Source organism: Pezoporus occidentalis, unplaced genomic scaffold (assembly GCF_034315485.1).
Source record: "Pezoporus occidentalis ecotype Australia unplaced genomic scaffold, CSIRO_AGI_Poc_V1 ctg194, whole genome shotgun sequence".
Lineage (NCBI taxonomy): Eukaryota > Metazoa > Chordata > Aves > Psittaciformes > Psittacidae > Pezoporus > Pezoporus occidentalis.
Window position 1 is genome coordinate 142625 of NW_026913791.1, and position 13700 is coordinate 156324.

Sequence of the window (13700 nt, forward strand, 5' to 3'; positions counted from 1 at the left end):
AAGGAGAAAGGCTATACAGTGCAAAATGCTGCTTTTAAACTGAATGCTTGCTTATTTCAAGCTTCCATGATGTGGCGGTTTTGGCTGGGAGTTTATTTTCTTAGCTAGTATGGGCTCTGTTTTGGATTTGTGCTGAAAACAGTGTTGATAATACAGAGTTGGTTTTGTTATTGCTAACCAGGGCTTGTAAGTCAAGGCCTTTTCTGCTTCTCACACCACCCCACCAGTGGGTAGGTTGGAGTCGCACAAGAAGTTGCGAGGGGACACAGCTGGGACAGCTGACCCCAATTGACCCAAGGGATACCTACCATATAACATCATGCTCAGCATATAAAACTTTGGGAAGAAGAAGGAAGGGGGGGAATCTTCAAAGTTATGGCATTTTGTCTTCCCAAATAACTGTTATGTGTGATGGAGCCCTGTTTTCCTGGAGATCACTGAACACCTGCCTGCCAATGGGAAGTGGTGAATGAATGCCTTGTTTTGCTTCGCTTGTGCATGCAGCTTTTGCTTTAAGCTGTCTTTATCTCAACCCACAAGTTTTTTCACTTTTACCCTTCTGATTCTCTCCCCCATCCCACAACAGGGGAGTGAGCAAGTGGCTGTGTGGTGCTTAATGGTGCTTAGTTGCCTACTGGGGTTAAACCACAATACATGGGGTTACAGATGAATATGCATTCCATCATACTCAAATAATGAAGGATAAGTGAACAGTCACTCTTGTCTGCTGCTCATTCCTTCCACTGGCATCTACTTTATATCCTATATGGCTGAAAGAACTGAGAAAGGCAGCATATTCTATTTACCCTTGTACAAACTTACCATCATTATTTTAATACACATCATAAAATCCAAAAGTGTTCTAGCTCCTTTATGGAACAAATGATAAAGTCTCTGTTCAAAAGCACACAATTGCACTTTAGAATCCTTGTAATCAAAACAATTAACAGCTATGAAGGGATCATGAGTGAAGAAAACAAGTTAAATAAATAGTAACTCCTACTTCATGCATTTTTTGACAGTTCCCCTAAGTGTAACCTTTAAAATGGCTTGTGTTATACAACTTTTTCTGCTGTTTTAAGGTACATAAGCATGCAAAGATCTTAAAGGGACTATCTGTAAGAGTATTCACCCATGACAAAATGTTACTAGCAATAAGAATTAGTTCTTACTCAGAACTTTTTATCAACAGATCTCTGTTCTACACAGGGTGTCTTTGTAAAAATAAGAAATATGAATTACAGAATAATGTGATTTGACTATTTGCATTTTGTGGGATTTCACCATTTTCTTCAGAGGGATATTTATTTCATTGCTTAATAGGTCTTCTAATCATAAAGTGCCTTACTAGTTAAGCAACACTGAAATTAAAACTAATTATTTAATTATTTCTCATCTTGCGGTGGAACACACCCGCAGCATTTTTAATTGCAGACCTACACAAATCATCACAACAGTTAATTACTGAATTCTCCACAACCCAATTGTGTTTCCCATTGAGGGATCTCTGAGGGCCTTAAAAGTGCTAGCATGCTTAATGTAAACAACCTGACATACTATGGATTACTGTCAGCCTCATCCCATGAAAGAAAATGGATACCACATCTGCTGATAGTCCTCCTTCCTTATCACAAGGCCTTCCTACTTATGGGTGTAGCATTATGGCTTATTAAAAGAATTTTAAGGAAAAACAAGCATATTTTATTTCTTTAAAATATAAATTCAAGCTAAAATACTGCATATATCCCACTGGATTAAATACATGGTTTATGTTGACATATCTACATCCTTTGGACATTTATTTCCATGGCTTTACATATGGTCGTATGAGAGGTCAGCTGCGAAAAAAGGTGAAAATGGGGAGCTTAAGTAAACTAAATTTTCTTTCCTGTCCTCGTATAAAAGCTCTATGATTCTTTCTTTCCTTTCCCATATTTATTTTAGTACAGATAAGGCTGAAAGGTGGTCCTATATAAAGTGCTTTGGGATTTTTTTAGAGACACAGTCATCTGTCTTTCAGGAAGAATCAGGCCTTAAGCAGTATGATGCAGCAAAACCCATTAGACTGAAAACAAATGGACTCTGAAAATATGGTCAGGTCTAAAATGACTAAATCTGAAAAAAAAAATCCCAAACCCAAACAAACCAATCTACAGGATCCCTGAAGCAATAGCACATACTAAGAAGGAGCCAAAGTTTAGGATTTCTATCATCTGTCAGTCAGGTTTTTTTCCATGTAGGTTTCTACAGTCAACAACAGCTAACCAGGCTGGCAGAAGGGAATGTTTCACATTAAATGAGGAAGTACTATAAAAACGTATTAGAAAGGTACAAAGGGAAGGTTCAAACATATATGAAACATATGAAACATCTTTCTCATCTTCTACAGCACTGCCTGAGCTTTTTCTGTTACCTCCTGGACTCCATTTCTTGGTGGTATTACTAATGGACCCTGTGATGGGTGTGCAAATGTTTAACTGGTTTTCCTTTGTAGAAAGAAAATCTGACCCTAGGGTAACTCAAAGCACTTAATTTAATTCCTGTCAGTTCTTCCTGTTTCACATCACCCATTCTTTCATAAACCAACGTCATCACAAAATTATAGCAGTAAGAAATGCACTCAAGTCACACTATCACACAATATACAGGACAAAAAAATGAGGCAAGGAAGTGACCATTAAGCCCAAATTTCTGATGTTTCACTTATAAAATAGTTTGTTAATTATAAAGGGATATAGTTGGCAACCATTGACTTTTTTCTGTAATAACTATTTTGTCTGTTTCCTTTCATTTCCTCAGTTTAGCCTTCTTTATTTTGCCCAGAATAACACCTTACAAAAGCACGCTAATGAAATGCCTCGCTGGCTGCTTTGTTTCGTTATTTCTGTCTTGGCAATGCCACTGGGAACTCAAAGAACAGAAATGGTAGTTCACCAGAATTTGTGAAGGACTTTGAGACTCTGCATGAGGCACTCTAAAAATTCAGCACTGAAACCACAACCTTTACTTGTGACCATAACTGTTATGTTAACAGTGTTTGATCAGAAAATGACATAAGCTGTTTGTTTTTCCACTGAATTTAAGTATTTTTAGACTAGTTTAAAATACATGCATGAAAACAACATGTGAGTAGAATTTGGGAATACAGTTTTAGCTGACTAAACCTTAGAATTGTAGTTTAGATACCAAAATGATCTGAATTTCTAAGAAAAGAGCATCATTTCTAGTTCACAAAAATTTGCAGAACGTGGGCAGTTTTAACCCTTATTTTATTCCAGTCTTTCCAATGCACTGTAATAAACTTGAGATTAAAAGCGTTGTGAAGATATACATTGATTTAAGTATGTTTCTCTCAGTGTAGATTAAATTGACAAATAGATATGGAAATATAATGTCTTTTCCCTTTCTAAACCACTAAGATACAAAAAATAGGAACTGTTAGACTTGATGTTATTTTCTTCTTCATCTTGAGAGGGGATTTTCATAGCTGAGGTAAGTGGCTTGGATTATTGGTTATCTTATCACATTGCCTTTTTACAAAATGTTCTGCCTTTAGCCAGGACACAATATAACATAAACCAAAAGGATAACGTTTTGTCAACCTATAATTATGAACTTGCAGGGATTTAAAGAGCAATGCTCAGTTAGAAATAACATCTAGCCTTTCTTGGAATCTGACTGTGACTGATGACTTCAAGAAGCTTAAGTGTTGCAAAGTTATGTAAGTTATTTTAAGAATAAAAACAATCTCTTACTTGGTCCTCAAAGGAGATTGCTTGAGCAACATCTCTAGGAAATCCATCAATCACTATACCCTCTTCATCAGGGATCTGCATTAACCTCTGCTTTATCTCAGTTATGGTTGTTTCCTTACACAGAGAAAAGAAGTTAGTTATTTCATTTTGTAGAGGAGGTTTTCTTGATGGTGCACATTAATACAGAATGTACAAATCTTTCAAAAGTAAACATTAACACAGGATACACTGTACCTGAGGGGCCAGTTCTCCAGTAGTAATTATTTTGGCAATTAGACTCCATTTTCTATTGCTGCTTGTGCTGTGTATCTTCTTCCTTAACAATTCACCAACTGATATGTAGTTAAATCCATAATGTTCTGCTATTTTCAAACTCTGTGTTCCTTTACCACTTCCTGGGCCACCTATTATTAATTACAAGGAAAACATTAAATTAACCTTTCATCTCAAGTACCCAATCACATGTGAAATCTTTGTTATCATCACCAATTTTCCAGCCGTTATTAGAGCAAATCTCACAGCTGCATGACTTGTTACCAGCCATTAGAAATGGGTCTCATCCACCTGATTGCAAAGGTAACAGTTTGTGAAATGAAGTAAAAAAAGGAATACAAGTCTACTTGTGAATTAAAACCAAACACACTCTTTTAGACCTGACCTCATTCTAAAGCTGCTCCTGGAAAGGAATTTTTCTTGATTTGTAGTAGAGGAACAGACAATGAACTGGTCCCTTCTTGACCTCTGTGAATCCAAAGACAGACAGATAGTCTGAAGTGTATTCATGTCAGTAAGAATCATACTTGATTAAATGAGACAATTAAATCAATGGACTAGTCAAGAAATGGAACTAATAAAATCTGCTCCTAAATACGCTTGCATGAGTTTCTGAGGTTTTCTAATTTTAAAATACAGAAAAATATTAAATAATCAGCTGAGATGTTTCCATAGTGATTTGGTACAAAGACTTTTATTGAACTACACATACTTCTGGTATTGATGCTTGAAGCATCTGATAGAGAAGCAATCTGTTAGGTTCAGCTTGCTGGACAACTTGAATAAAGAGACCCTTCAGTACAGCACAGGAAGAGTAGGTATTGAAACCACAGAAAACAGCTACCTTACATAGTGAGAAATGTTGAAGCAAAGGTCAGCTGGACAGCATAATCAAGAATGCATGTAAAAAAAAATCAGACACTATGTCTGAACTAAAAGGGCACACTACAATGTGAGGAACAGAGAAACTGTAATGCAGGATGTAAAACCAGGAGATTGTTTTGATTAAAGGAAATGCTTATATATAGACAAGCATGTTACTGAACAGCATAACAAAGCAAAACCAAACAAATGTTTTTATACTAATTCCCAACACTAGTAGCTGTTTATTTGGGAATTGTGTGTAAGAACATTGAATTTTATTTCAACAGCCAAAGACTTGAAATTTATTAAAAATATCAATTTTTTATGAACTTTACAACAATGTAATGACAGTAAATATGAACCCAATGAGCTTCTTGTTAGTAATCATATTCTTTCTTATATTATCTATTATTCCCATAAACAGCTTTTAGGCATTTATATAATGAGTATAGATTTGATTGCAGGACAAGCTTTGCAGTATTTCTTCATAATATGGTTGTGACACTCTGTGTAACCAGATTCAAACCTGTGCACCAGTATTACATGTCAGAGAGCTTTCAGTGTTACCAGTAGTCACCAGGAACTCTTCTGTATCCCGTTGCTGTATGGCAGCTCTCCATCTGGTCTTTGTAACTCAGATTGGGACCCACTTAAAGAGAATGTGCAGGGAAACCTGTGCGTTCTTATGGTGTTCCCATACCCTGCCCACACTTAGTCATACCCTTGGGAAAAAAAGGTTTTAGCATTACCCAATTAGTTTAAATAATGCTTAAATCAAGCCAGGTTAAGATAAATGCAAATATAAGCATTTATTTGGAACAACCAGCTAATCAATACAGCTACAGATGTTCTTAAAACACATAAGCAAAGAAAGAAAAACTGTATCTTATCTCTGTACAGTAAAATTACAACTGAAAAATATTTTCCCCTCATTCACTTCACTTGCTGTTTCTCTTCTGAAAGGCATCTGCTTTCTCCTTTCAGCAGATTACGTCATGTTTTACAGCTAATCTTGCATTTCAATTCTTCCAGGTGATCTAGATGGGCTTAGTTTTTCCAGTTTGTACTCCTTTCATAGACTGTTGAGCTATCCTCTTTGTTAGACTAAAGGATGTTTCCCTTTTGCAGATATGCGAGCATCTGATATACCAGGAATAATTTCCTCCACTTAAGTGGCCACACAGCACTTCTGCTTCGGCTCTCCCCTCTCCCTATAACGGCATGCTCATCCTTCTCCACGACAAATGCATTTCACCAAACCTCACATTGTGTTTCATCCCTGTTTGACAAATGTTCAAACAAGATAATTCCATGTAGTTTACAGTTTATAATAGGTTCTTGATAATCTGGAATGGTAGCAGGTTTGGAGTAACTGATTCCCAACGTCTTTTTTTCTCACATGGATGAAAACAACAGCACTAAAGGTGCAGCTAATTGTTTGACGATTGCTGCCAGTTTGTATGGAGCAAATTTTTCCAGGTGAATGAACAGGATTATTACTCCTTACTGGAATTCACTCTGTTGTAAAGATTTCCAAAAGCAACCCTCTCTCTATACAAAGCCACATACTGCAATCTAATGAGCATAACACACAAATAATGTATCTTACATGCGTGTGTGTTTATACATACGTGTATTGTTTATTACTATAAATTTAAGCAGCTTTATTTGCTGGCAATAGGCCTAGCTACTGGAGAAAAGGGGCAGTTGGTTGCAACTGCGCTTCAGAGCAAAGGGTTTATAAAACATACTGGAGCCAATGCTGTGCATAATTCCTGCAGATACAGAACTTCTAAGGAAGGAGATTCAGTTTAACTTCCCCAGAGACTCAAGACACATTTGAAACAGACTGTGTTGTATCCCAGAAAATAAAGATGCAAAATATATATAGGTAATGTAGAAAATTAGAAAGAGAAAATGTGACAACAAGGAAAACAGTATCTGCATTCCAACAATGATACAAAAGATGCCAGAAACATTACTGTTACTTGAAAAAATATCAGTCTCTGTAAAACCATAAAATAGCTGAAAAAAACTTTTTAAAACCAAGTAGACAGACTTCACACTCCTATTAGGAAGAGCTTTGCTTTGCCATTAAACAGAAGAAAAGAAAAACGTGTAGTCTGGCACTTTGAATTTCAAGCAGAAAAAACCTAATAATATGTCTGCTTTAATGTTCACAAACTTCTCATACTTTTTGTTTTTCTAATCCAAAAATATCCCTCTATGGATAATCCCTAAGTGCAATTATCTGTTTACAAGGTAAGGGGAAACACTCAGGTAATAAAATAAGAGAAAAGTGATAGGACAAAATTACTTCCCACAGCAAATCTCTGTAATTTATTGAACTATGTATCCATTCCTGACTGTTCAATAAATCATACTGAAAAACTGTTTACAAAAAATCACTTTTGTTTTTCATTCTTTTAACTTAGTCTGAGATTACACATTATTCAAGAAAAGCATGATGATTTTACATACTTCTTAGAAGATATCTAAACTAGTGAACATTTGCAGCATCTAAAATTATGTTTTCTAACTGGTTTCAAGTAATGATTTGTAGGCCCCAAAAGTTTTACTAAAGCAGTTGTTTTAATCTAGTTCTGTAAATGGATTTAAACCAACTGGCCAGCCGCTGGCTGACACTGCTATCTTTGATCTATCCTTTAAACTTTGATTGTAAAGGAAAATATAGTCTTTTAATATTCACTAATATTTTTTATTAAATGCAGTTTAAAAACTAATGCCACCAGGTAATTATTTCTTTAAGATCTTTGTATTCAGGCTGTATCAACTGTAAAAAAGTGTTTGTCAAAATCTGCTAGGAAACACATTTGTAAACACAATTTAGTCTTCTGGTGTTATAATGCCTTAGAAACTTCCCAGTGATTCAGATGTGTGCCATCCTGGCTGGTTCCATCTGGTTTTCCTAAAATCCAGTCACATACTCACTTTGCAGCTTTGCAGCTTTACATTTCACCAGAAGACTTTTCTGCTAGCACAGACAAAAGCACTCAACACCCCTCCTCCCCCCCTTTATAAGTGAGTTCTCTTTTGCCTTGGAGCTACCTGGTTCATTATAAGAATGACAGATTTCACAAAGCAAAGTTGTAAAATCCTTTATGGAAGCATTAAAAAGATCTTGGGCTAATGCATTATTAAAGAAAAGTTCACCAAATGTGCAAAGCAGAAGACAGGTCTTTAACTTCTTTTCAGTACCCAACAATGAAGGAGACCGGTACCATCTGAGCTAGGCAGTACGATTAGTTATCACTAGTTAGACATAAAAACCTTGCATAACTGAAGTTTTCACTGTCATCTTCTGCAAACTGAAAGATACGCAACACTTCTTTTTGTGTAGAATATTTGTCTCTTGAAATTAATAGTGCACTTTTTTCATTTTCTCCCTTTCATTCAGTATATTATTATTCTTTGAATAACTAGTTGAATTTGGGAGCAATTTTCTTGATACTGTGCAAAATTGGACAGTAGCTGCTAAGCTACATATAGTATTGTGTTTCTAACAGATCCCACTATAATAGAGAGACTCAGAGAAACTCATTTGTAAAATAAATTTGAAATAGACTTTGTAGATTGTTTATACTGTTCCCTATATAAATGGGGGAAGAAAAGCTCTGTAAAATCCATAGTCTGTTCGCTATATGCTGGCATTCAAGGATTTAATTTCAAATACCCCTGCACTCAGTTCCAGGGGTGAAAGCCAATCTCTCTTTATCTCACCTAGATCAAACCTTCATTCATCACTCTACTGCAACACAGCTATATAGATTTCAATGCCTTAAGAGCCTTCTGTGGTCACTGAAAAGGAGCCAGTTTTTCTCCTTTATGAAAGGAAGGCTAGCTAATTAATTAAGATGAAGGAAAGGCATGTGTTACTTCTCCATCTACTGCAAGCTTGATAGGTCAAAGGTGCATGGAGATGTTTGCATGTTGAGATTTGTAATTCTGAAACAAAAGTTTAACAAAATTGAAAAACCTAAGCAATTCTTTTTGCATACCTGAAATACCTAGCAAACTGTCTGCTTTTCTGTTTTCAGTATATTGCAATATCACATTACTACGAACTGCTGCGTGCAGAGCCTAGTCTCTTTTACTATTCTACGTACTATTCTCTGCTATGGAAGCAGTATCTCTCTTTGATATGTATAAGGCTTTACAGACTAAAAATGTGATTCTCCACCACCTGACACCTCTGCTGTAATTATTTAAATAGTCCAGAGAATCAGGGAATTGGGCCTGGTGATAAAATTTCAAAAGGCAACTATGCCCAACGACAAAGAAACTGATTCAGGAAGCTTAAATTCAGAAAAAGAACAAAATGTAGATTTACACTTAAATTGCAGCTATTTCTTAACAAAAACTATGACTGTCTGAGGCTGGAAAATACCAGTGTCAGGAAGGACACTGAACAGCACACAAAAGGGAACTTGGGGAAAGAGCACAATTACCTAATGATAACTGATCACCCACTGACCAAGAAGTTAGCACAGGATTCATTTGCCAAACAGATGTAAGGGTTAATTTATCAATGCAATGGACTAGTGACCACGTACGCCCACTCCAGTTGGGCATACATGAGCTCTCAAGGTTCTAAGTACAGAGGTCAACAGCTCCCTATCACCTTTTTGATCTAGCTTATCCAGTATTCTTAAATACCCTTTTTTGTGAGCCGGTTTTAGTACAACTACAATTGTGGTTTAGTTCAGATCTGGATCACACTTTGGAGAAGCACTTTGGTTCACATGGTAGAGCTGTCTTGAAATGCATGGGCCAGGTTTGTTTTAGTTTAAATCTAACTGGCAGATGTGCTCCATATGCAAACCATGAGCTCTCCAGTTGCTGATAGGCAGTTTACAGAACATGACCACAGGTGCTCACTGTAACCTCTAAAACACTTACAGCTGGGATGCTATATCCTCAGCACTAACAATTTCACTTCCTGACACACTCTAATTGGACTGCACCACTTGCTATTGAAGATGGAAAAATTGTGTTAGGATATATAGAGGCATTCAGTGTATTTGCAGCACAAATAAAAAGGCAAAGTAACAAAGATATGATCTTGTCAAACTGACTCTGCCTTCATACCTATGACAAGGATAATTTTTGGTCGAGGTCTTGCAGGATCAAATACATCGTACTCCTCAATTAGCTCAGCAGTTTCGGAGAGGTCGGTGTCACTCTCTATGGAAAATTGTTGGATTGGAGGGAGACGGTCATACCGTCGGTACGGGAAGTTCGAATTATCAGGCATCACTGTAAAACAATAAGATAAACAGGTAATTGTGTGGAAATACACAGAAAACTCAAAATCTATTGTGCACACAGATCTAAATAAGTATAATAAACATAAATATCTCCAAATTTTACAATGTGCTTGCTCTTACTGTAGTAAATATCCCTTGTCTCTATTTAGCTGATTTATTACACTGGAAGCACTAGAAGCCAGTTTTCTTTGGTGTTTCTTTACGAGTACATAAGCTTTTCTGTGGAGATCTGCCCATAGCACCTCAAGTTCAGCAGTGGCTTCTGAGAAGAAAAGCCTTGCATTGTGCCAATAAGCTATAGTACTAAGCAGAACTCTTCTGGTGATACATGTTGTGCAGAGAGATAGAGACAGTATTCTTGCTAATTATTTTAATGAAATGCTGGATGAAGGAAGAATAACTATGGCAACTGAGAGATGAGCTAATTACTCTTTGTTAACATTACAAATAAAATAATTACAGGTAGTGGTATAGCATTTGCTTCGACTTTCTGAGATGCACCTTTTTCTATGAGTTTATCATTTACACTGTACTTAGTAAATTAGCCCATAGCTCCCATATAAACTAGAAAAACAACCTAGTCTAACTGCACTGAAGCAAGTATGTACATCATCAGTCAGAACCAACTAAAGATATAAGTCAAGTGCACTGAGTCAACTTTACCCCTATCTTTGCAAATGTTTTAGGGAGGATACGAGAACTCTCTCCACTACTGTGTTAAACATTCACACTGCAAACATCCGTAATTAGGCTGCAAAAGACTACAATTTCCTCTCTTGCATAGCATCCGTTATGGAGGAGAAAAGCAAACACCAAAACTCAAGGAAACGGAATCCTTGAATCCTTTGCCTAAGGAAAATCAGAATGAAGCATGATCTTGTATACAAGTAAGTATAAAATAATTCAGTAGCGGATGTAAAACCACCCACAGTGCATGAAATACAACAATTTTTATATTTAATACATTACCATTTCTGAAAAAAGACCTCCTGGGCTGTCCTCCATTGAGTGGAGGCAGGGTCTTCTTTTCTGGGCTGACAAAAGTGTCCCATTTCACTTTTTCTGGCCCTCCAAGCTCTTTCACTTTCTGCAAACAGCTTTCCAAATATTCAATTGGGTCATCGGGTTTGTAACACATTAATCCATTCAACAGGCTCTGCAACGTAAGATCAGAAATACACACTATAACGACAGGTGCCAGGAAAAAACAAGCACTTTGACTTTACACTGAGAAACCCCATATTCCTCGTACATTCAGACTCTCCATTTCAAGCAAATGTGTGAGAGTGAGGCCTGTTAGATTGGTTTGGTTTGCCAATGTCACAAAAATGATTCAGGCAGGAAGCTCGCACCTTTGTCTTTATATTTGCCTCTTTACACTGTGATCAAACCTGAAAAGAGTAAAAAGTTCCCTACGTTTTTCTTAGAACTACACCTGGCAAATCTACATATTGGCAATGCACAAGCCAGCCTCAAAAGTTACATACTCTGTGTAGCCTACTACACCACTAGAATGTATCTTTTCCTCAAAGACTGGTGCACCCACAAGTATCTTATCTGTATTCTTGAGTCAACACTTAAATAATGAAAAATCAAGAGGAATACTCAAATTTCATCTTGATCAGTACTGGAGGAAAAACCCCAACCCCACAGTTCATAGGTGCTGCCAGATCTAATTGACAAGAAATTTCCAGCCACTAGAACACCCCTGCCTATGTTATGAATTCTGCACTAGTCACACCTATGAGCATTATCTGGAGTGTGAAAGAAGGAAGGAATGTCAGGCCCTGCTCTGACGCACAGTAATTGATTTTTCTTGACAAAGTGATACCTAAGTCATCAGCTCACCTCTTCACAAGACAACCTCTTAACAATGCCTTTCAGGGTGACTTCTGTTTCTTTGCGCTATTACTAAATTTTGTCCAAATAAACTTGAGGGTCACAGTTGGCATTATAATAAACAGCTCCAGTTCAGGATTTCCTCAGTCCCTTGTTATCTACACTTTATACAGTGCTTATTACTTACACACATTTAAATTTATAAAATAGGATGTCATTCCTATGCACCTCTGCCCTTACTGTACTACTTAACCGATGGCAGCAACTACCCATGTATTTCTGCAGATGTGCACTGATTTTTAAAAACTGCTAGCTCGTGCGTTAAGCCTCTACAGAAAACCAGTTCTGTCTGCATCTCCCGTTAAACCATTCACATTCTAAACGCTGTAGTAAAACATTAGCATGGTGCAAGTCCTGTAATTTTCAAATACATAAAAAGATGTCTAGCTTCAGAACAGAGCAGGGAAAACACGTAAGCGTCTCTCTGTGTGTGTTTTACACAGATGGGAGGATGTCTGCTTAGGAACAAAATAAATCAACACTGCACAGAGAAATAATTATCAACCATGAGCAGCAGGTAACTTGTCGGAAGCCAGCCCAACCCTCACCGAACAGTTGTGCGGTTATTTCCTCCAGACCCATGAAAATCTGGAGAAAACCTGGAAGACGCCCCCCGCCCGCATTCCTCGGCGGTCCTCTGCCCTGCGGGCACACAAGTTATCTGCCTCCCCGGGCTCTGGAGGAGGGCAGACCGCAGCGCTGCGCCGGGTGCGGCCGCCCGGCTCCCCGTGCGACCACGGAGGCTCCGTGCAGCAGGCAAGGAGCAGCCGCTCCCCGCCGGCTCCGCGGCCGCAGCCCCCACCCCGGGATCCGCGCTCCCCTGGCAGCGCCCCCCCCCGGCCCTGCGCGGCGCGGTTCATCGCGCAAGGTACGCGCGCCTCAGCCCCAGCTCCTCCGTCCTTCCAGCCACCTTCAGCCCGCGGCCCGCCGCGGAGTCCCAGCGCGGAGCACCCACCCCCCGACGGGGCGAAAGATGCTCCCCCCTCACCCCGCCGCCTCGCCTACCTCGAAAAGCTGCGGGATCTCCCTGCGGGCCAGATACTCCTTCGCCTCACCGGCGCTCATACCGCCGGCCGGGCAAGCGGGGGGCCGGCGGGGCGCTGCTGGGCAGCGCCGAGCCCCGGCACGGCGCGGCGGTGCAATGCGGGAGCCTCGGGAAGGCTTCCGCGGGCGGGCGAGCCGGGGCGGGGAGAAGAGGGAGGCAGAGGCTGCCCGCCTCCCCGTCCCCGCTGCACGGAGGGAGAGGGAGCGCGTTTTCTCCCCGCGGGAAGCAAGAGCGTGCGCAGGCTGCCGGGGAAAGTTTCAGGGTGTGCCGGCGGTGGGGGGCCGAGCCTGGCTGCGAGGCGCGGGCAGGGTGCGCCGGAGTAGAGCGGCCACCCCCCGGGGAGGCACCGGCTGTTTCTGATGCCCTGAAACGCGCCCCGCACGCCGGGAGTGTGTGGCAGCACTGCGGAGAGGGCTGGGCACGGGCGTAGTGCTGGGGAGGTGGTGGAAGCTTCCCGTTTACAGAGGTCTCTGCCCTTGGCATCGTTTTTTGGCTTCTGGAAGAGTGAGGCATTTTGTATGCTTTGGACTGGTAAAAGGCCATGAGCTGTGATCACTCCTGAGAATCTATGATCTG

The 13700-nt window shown here is 39.5% G+C and overlaps 1 protein-coding gene across 1 annotated transcript in view; it reads right to left on the reverse strand.

The window, feature by feature from the left end:
• The window catches only part of AK5 (adenylate kinase 5), a 90240-nt gene extending 76740 nt beyond the window's left edge, over positions 1 to 13500 (reverse strand). The window contains exons 1-5 of the mRNA XM_062617228.1: positions 13085 to 13500; positions 11150 to 11336; positions 10002 to 10169; positions 3990 to 4159; positions 3756 to 3869 (exon numbers count right to left, since the gene is read on the reverse strand). Of these exons, the coding sequence (XP_062473212.1) occupies positions 3756 to 3869; positions 3990 to 4159; positions 10002 to 10169; positions 11150 to 11336; positions 13085 to 13144 (699 nt within the window). The 5' untranslated portion in view covers positions 13145 to 13500. The remainder of the gene's footprint in view (positions 1 to 3755; positions 3870 to 3989; positions 4160 to 10001; positions 10170 to 11149; positions 11337 to 13084) is intronic.
• Between the last annotated feature and the right edge of the window lie 200 nt (positions 13501 to 13700).